Source organism: Octopus sinensis, linkage group LG1 (genome assembly GCF_006345805.1).
Source record: "Octopus sinensis linkage group LG1, ASM634580v1, whole genome shotgun sequence".
NCBI lineage: Eukaryota > Metazoa > Mollusca > Cephalopoda > Octopoda > Octopodidae > Octopus > Octopus sinensis.
Window position 1 is genome coordinate 95,454,592 of NC_042997.1, and position 6,134 is coordinate 95,460,725.

General features: G+C 34.9%; 1 protein-coding gene across 1 annotated transcript; it reads right to left on the reverse strand.

Moving 5' to 3' along the window:
- Nucleotides 1-2,135: 2,135 nt before the first annotated feature.
- LOC115219683 lies at nt 2,136-5,757 on the reverse strand. The gene is made up of 2 exons (XM_029789862.1): nt 5,302-5,757; nt 2,136-2,274 (listed from the first exon to the last, which is right to left on the reverse strand). The coding sequence occupies exons 1-2, from the start codon at nt 5,751-5,753 to the stop codon at nt 2,214-2,216; spliced, it is 513 nt and encodes a 170-aa protein (XP_029645722.1). The 5' UTR covers nt 5,754-5,757; the 3' UTR covers nt 2,136-2,213.
- Between the last annotated feature and the right edge of the window lie 377 nt (nt 5,758-6,134).

Genomic DNA, 6,134 nt, shown 5'->3' on the forward strand with positions numbered 1-6,134 from the left:
TCACAAACAAGAGAAAAGCAGAGAGAGAACTTACACGAAGAACATTACCTATACTGGTTTGAAAGGTGTGCGCAAGTTAAAGTGTACGCAATGTGAAATTTGTATGGGCTCGCCTGATTTGTCTTATAAGTTATTAACGATGTGCTTTTCAGAGTATGCCATGCTGCATTAAATTTTCACTTTCTTTGAAACTGTGACCCCTAAATTTTACATATAAAATTAATTATTTACTATATTTTTTTGTTTTCTAGATATGATATTGCGGAGGCGCAATGACCCAGTGGTTAGGGCAGCAGACTCGCAGTCGGGGGATCGCGGTTTCGACTCCCAGACCGGACGTTGTGTGTGCTTATTGAGCGAAAACACCTAAAGATCCACGAGGCTCCGGCAGAGAGTGGTGATGACCCCTGTTGTACTCTTTCTTCCGGTTTCTTGAGTAACGCAGCGATGGACTGGCGTTCCGTCCAGATGTGGGGAACAGCTGGACGGGAACACATACGCTATAGAAACCGGGAAACCGGGCCCATGAGCCTAGCTAGGCTTAAAAAGGGCGCATAAATAATAAAAACAAGATATGATATTGTGACCATGTAAATTTTAAAATGTAGTTTTTTCTGTTTATAGGGAACATTGAAAAATTAGAGTGCTGTTTATCAAATCTATGAAATTGTGCATAAAGTATATATAAGCGCATTGAATAATCATCGTACTCCAATCACCTTCACTTTTCAATGAATAACAGATGAGCAACTATCTTTTGATATACACAACACAGGCTACGCTTTTAAGACTTTTGGATAAAATGTTCAGGAATAACCTAACAGGTTTCCTATTAATTCCGGGAAATATTCATGGGTCCCACCAGTCACAGATTAATGTAAATTATCAACCTTGAAATGATGCAGTGCACTTTTTTCCGGTTGGATTTGAACATGAAATGCCGATAGAATTCCGCGATTTATTCTTTCAAACATTCATCCCTTCTATTTTATTAAACTCTAATCTACATTGTTAAACTATAAATCTGAATTAAATCAAACAGAAAACAGTAACGTAAGAATTGTAGAGAAATTTTATAAATGATCTAGACAGCCCATGATCCATTGGGTCACCAGTAGTTCAAGGAACCCGAAATACGGCGCAACCCGTGGTCCGATTTACGCGAAAATTGTGTTATTCCGTTTGTATTCACATTTCAATGGCACCTTTACTTTCAAAGCATTTCTCTCCTTATACGCCAGGTACTCGAAAAAGACATGTATCTCAGTAATCCGTGGTCGGACTTACGCGAAACGTGTTTTACTCCGTTTGTATTCAGATGAGCATCCTATTCATGATATCTCTTGCCTTTGTTGCTCCCTTGTTTCACCTGATCTTTCCCGCTTCTGTCCCTCTCCCTCTGTTCTGCCAGACACTCAGCCCTCTCCCAATTTTGGGTAAATATTTCGCACAGGTCCGTTTCGTACTTGGGTGCGAAATTATTTTTTGCACAGGTTTTTTTCTTGTGCATTCAACGTTTCTCACCTTCAAACCACTCTCTTACAGAAAAGAAAGGGGGAGAGGTACCTCGGAGTTTCCCGAGAAACCCTTTTTCCACCAACGGAGTTTTGTTTCGCGGGGTTTTTTTCTTTACCAGGTAATTTCGCATGCTTTCATCGAATGAATCATCGAAATCACTGTTATTTTCGGAGTATTTTCTTATTATGCCCAGTTTTGGGTGTTTAGGAATACCCCAAAGCCACCATCATATCTTAGGAATCTGTGGTCCGATTTACGCAAAACTTATTTTTTCTGTTCTATTTACATTTCAGGAGCCCTTAACTTATATTATTTTCCCATTATTCGCCACTTTGGCTGTATTAAATGACAGAGAAGCAAGCATGCATTCACAGAGTTTTGGTACTATACAAGACTAACTGTTGTCTGTTTGGTTACCAGTAGTTCTAGGTACTCTAAAAAAACCCGCGTATCTCTAGAATCCATTGACTGGTTCACACGAAATGGGTTATTCCGTTTGTATTCAAGTTTGAATGGTACCTTACTTTCAAAGAATGGTTACCATTATACGCCGGTTTGGTTATTTATAAAAGTACCTGGAAAAGCCGAGTATCTCGGTAACCCGTGGTCCAATTTATGCGAAACTTGTTTTATTCCGCTTGTATTCGCAAGAGCATCCGATTCATGATATCACTTGCTTTTGTCTATTTCCTGTTTCACAAGACACTCAGCTCTCGAAGCATCCGATTTCTATCTCCTGTTTCTGTCTCTCTGTTTCTGTTCACATCAAGAATGTCGCAACACGAATAGATAAACGAAAATAAAAACATTTACTGTAAAAAACAACTGGTACTTTTTCGTTGGCAATTTAAAGTTACTAAGTATTTTACTCAAACTATAGAAACCATTAGTCATAATGTATGTAATGGAAAGGTTATGGTTTCTTCCCTTTTATGATGATGTTATTTCCGGAGCACTTCCTATTATGAACCGTTGTGGGTAATGATAAAGTGCTGAACCCCACTCTATATCTTACTACTCCGTGGTCCAATTTACACGAAACGTGTTTTGATCCGTTTGCATCGACATTTCAGAGGTACCTTAAGTCATAGTATTTTCACATTATTCGCCAGTTTGGCTGTATTAAATGACAGACAAGCTTGCTAAGCAATAAGTTTTAGTAGTATATAGATAGATGAATATGTTTTTAATATGCCAAAAGAAGTATAAATACTAATCACTTACTAGGGTATAAATAGAATATTAACAATTATTTACTCTATACACACACATTAAGCCTTCCTCTATGAACACGTTTCTGGTCTCCGATCAAGCTACCAAACACAATTGTAATCATTACTTTGGACAATTTGGAAAACTAAATTCTCGTTCAAGGATGACAATGTAATTCATTTTTACTGAACATAACAGCAGGTATATGGACATTCGAAAGATAATTTAAATCAGGACAAATTAAACAAACGAAGTTGAATATAAATTAGCTACTAATAACTATCGATTTTCGGTGTCAAGATTATAGTTATTTCCCAGTAATAAAACAAGTTCAGTTTTGTTCTGAACAACTTAGAATATATTTCTATTAAATTTAAAGTTATCAATAGCCAAGTATCTTTAACATTGCAAGTGCCTTTTTTTATATAGAAATTGCATTCAGAAATGTTCACCCGGTATGTAGTTACTTCTTTTCTAACTATTCCCCAGCTTCGAACGTCTTTCACTCTAATCTCCACACTTCTCAAAGTTTATCTTTCCAATTGGTACCTGTGCATATTCTAAGCACCATGGTAGAAGAGCAGTTATTCGTTGGGATATTTCGTTATACCTGTTTCAGTTCACCCTGCTCCTAGTTCAAATTCCAACAATGTCTACTTTTCATTTCATTTTTTATAAATAAAGTACTCGTCCAATACTAGAAATACTGAGCATTTCTCTATTTAGCTTCTTTACGAGAATAAAATCAGACGACATCATAGAAGTCTTACTCGCAGCGCAGATTAAAAAACGAAAAAAAAACATTCGTCCTCGAGTTTTCCAGGTTTACGGTGTTATCATTGTAATGACAAAGTGTTACTTATCGAACTATTTATAGTTACCAAGCCATTGATACAGATATTTATCACGAACGGGAGTCTTCGTAATACTTGTGCTTGAGTCAAATATGGCAATCAAACATATAGAATGTATTTTTAAGGCTGCTAAATGAAAAAATGCAATGTGGGATTGTTTCTTTTATTCTTTACGCACCGAATTTAAAATTTCGTAACTAAGACTAGCTGGCAGCATCAAATGTACTCTTTTTCTCTGCTAAAGCAGTAAGATTAATGTATATTAGAATTTTAGCTATGAAAAAGTAGCAAATAAAAGTGGATTCTATTAATTAACAGAAGAATTCAAAGCTGGTGCTAATGTTATTTTATATGCAGCTGAACAAAGTCAAATTAATTTTAAGAGTATTGTATAACTTGAAAGTATTTAAAACAGATACGTATATTATTCTTACATAAAGGCAGCTACTGCTGTGTGGACGATACTACATTCAAAATGAATTATTATAAAATGCCTAGTCTGTTACAGCAAATTTATTTTATAGATAGTTACAAATTACAGCAATAGTAATGATAGACGTTCTTTTCAATAATTCAATAGACCAAATTCGAAATGGACTTCAAGCTATTTCTGAGATGTAATTAATCTGAAAATGCAGCATCTCGCATCTCAAGTTATTCTGCTGATATCTTCCGTTGAATTAGCAACAAGACACGATTTGCAGTTTCAACATTTGAATATTCTCATCGAAGCCTATGCTAGAAAGTACAAAAATAAAGGGGAAAAACAAAATTCGAATTTCCAGTTGTCGAGACGTCGGAAAGTCGTTTGCTGCAATTGATCAGGTTACTAAATTGTATTCTTCCCAAATATTTGGAGATAAAGGCATATTTTAAATTATTACTAACAAGTACTATGTATCCAACAAAAGCGTAAATTGCTTCAATGAAATTGTCTATCCTGTGATCAATGCACAAATGAAACAAATAATACGCTCGTTTAGGTCACAAGAAAATTTGCTTACAGTTGCAATAATAACGAACGTCATTTCAATAAGTAATGAGAAAGTTTACAATTTCTAGTCAGTGTAGTTTGACTAAAATGTTAGACAATACACTAACGTATTATCATTAAATTTTGGAATTAAATTAATTTAAGTGACATGCTCGTTTGTTTCATAATTTTTTCTTTGTGAATTTTCAGTTTTCTATGGATACATTGCCTCAAAGTAATCAATTTTTAAAAGATGTCTATGGTAAAAAATTATTTTTTATACATTGGTTACAATTACGATTTAAAAATCCACAAAATTTAGTGTTTAATGGTGCCCGGTTTTCCATGGAACACAGATATAAAATGCAGAATTTGGCTGCTAGAGATGTGTCGAACAAATAAAGTAACTGAAAATGATAAAAGAATTAAGTGTTTTATGCACTGAATAAAAGATAATGATGTATATAAATTTAGAATTTGGTATGTATGTACGCAAGGAAGCTGTCGATTTTAATGAATGTGATATCATAAAAGCACACATATTATATATATATATATATATATATATACAGAGAGAGAGAGAGAGAGAGATATATATAAGGGCCGGGGAGGTAGAAAACATTTCAGTCATTTGTAGGACCATTCATAAGGACTAGTTGAATATCATTTGTGCGTTGTTCAGCAGGACTCACACCAAATTTAAGACAAATATACAAGCACAAAATAGAACCACCACATACGAACACTCCTATAGATATCGCAATGGTAGCTGGAAGGTTGCGAGTGTTAGATGGAGTAAGCCTGGAAGATATTGGATAATCTCTAGTTGTAGTGCTTTCATTTCCCGATGTTAAAGTTGTCTGCATAGGCATTGAGCGAGCATTCGCAGAAACGTATTCAGTAATTGGATATTTTTTCACAATCTGTGAATTCAGGACTGATCGCTTCAAAATCTTCGTCTCTCGTTTCAATTTATAATCCGCTACATATTGTGCCATACCAAAATTCTCCTCGAATCTTCGTAGTGAGTTCTGATTATTCTTATATCGACGGTTAGAAATAATTACGGGTGCCCCCTTTTTTAATTTCTGTGGAGTGATAATGGAAGTATACGGTGGTGTACTGCTAACCAATATGCAGAGGATACTTCTTTTAGAAATACACCTCAAATATGAGTCTCTTAAATCGGCAAACATGCATCTCCTCAAACAATTCTGCTTCAGATTAATATGGATATCGCGATACTGAGGTCCTCTATAATTTAAGTCTTCAACTGTAGATTGATTTTTTCTCGAGGAGAGTATTCTAAATTGTCTGCCATAAACACCTATTTCGGAGGTATTTAGTTCTGGAGATATTTTCAAAACGTTGCACACCACAAGTAAATATTGAGCGAAAAGGACGAAAGCAAACATTCTCATAGCGTGAAATATGTTGGGGAAACCTTTCTCTTCGAACCATAAATCAATTTCTATAAGCTAGTTATTAGACAGATGAGTGATTATATAAATTTTCCATTTCCAATTTAAATAATTGAACATTCGAAACATTTGTATATGAAATAATAGAATTGATCT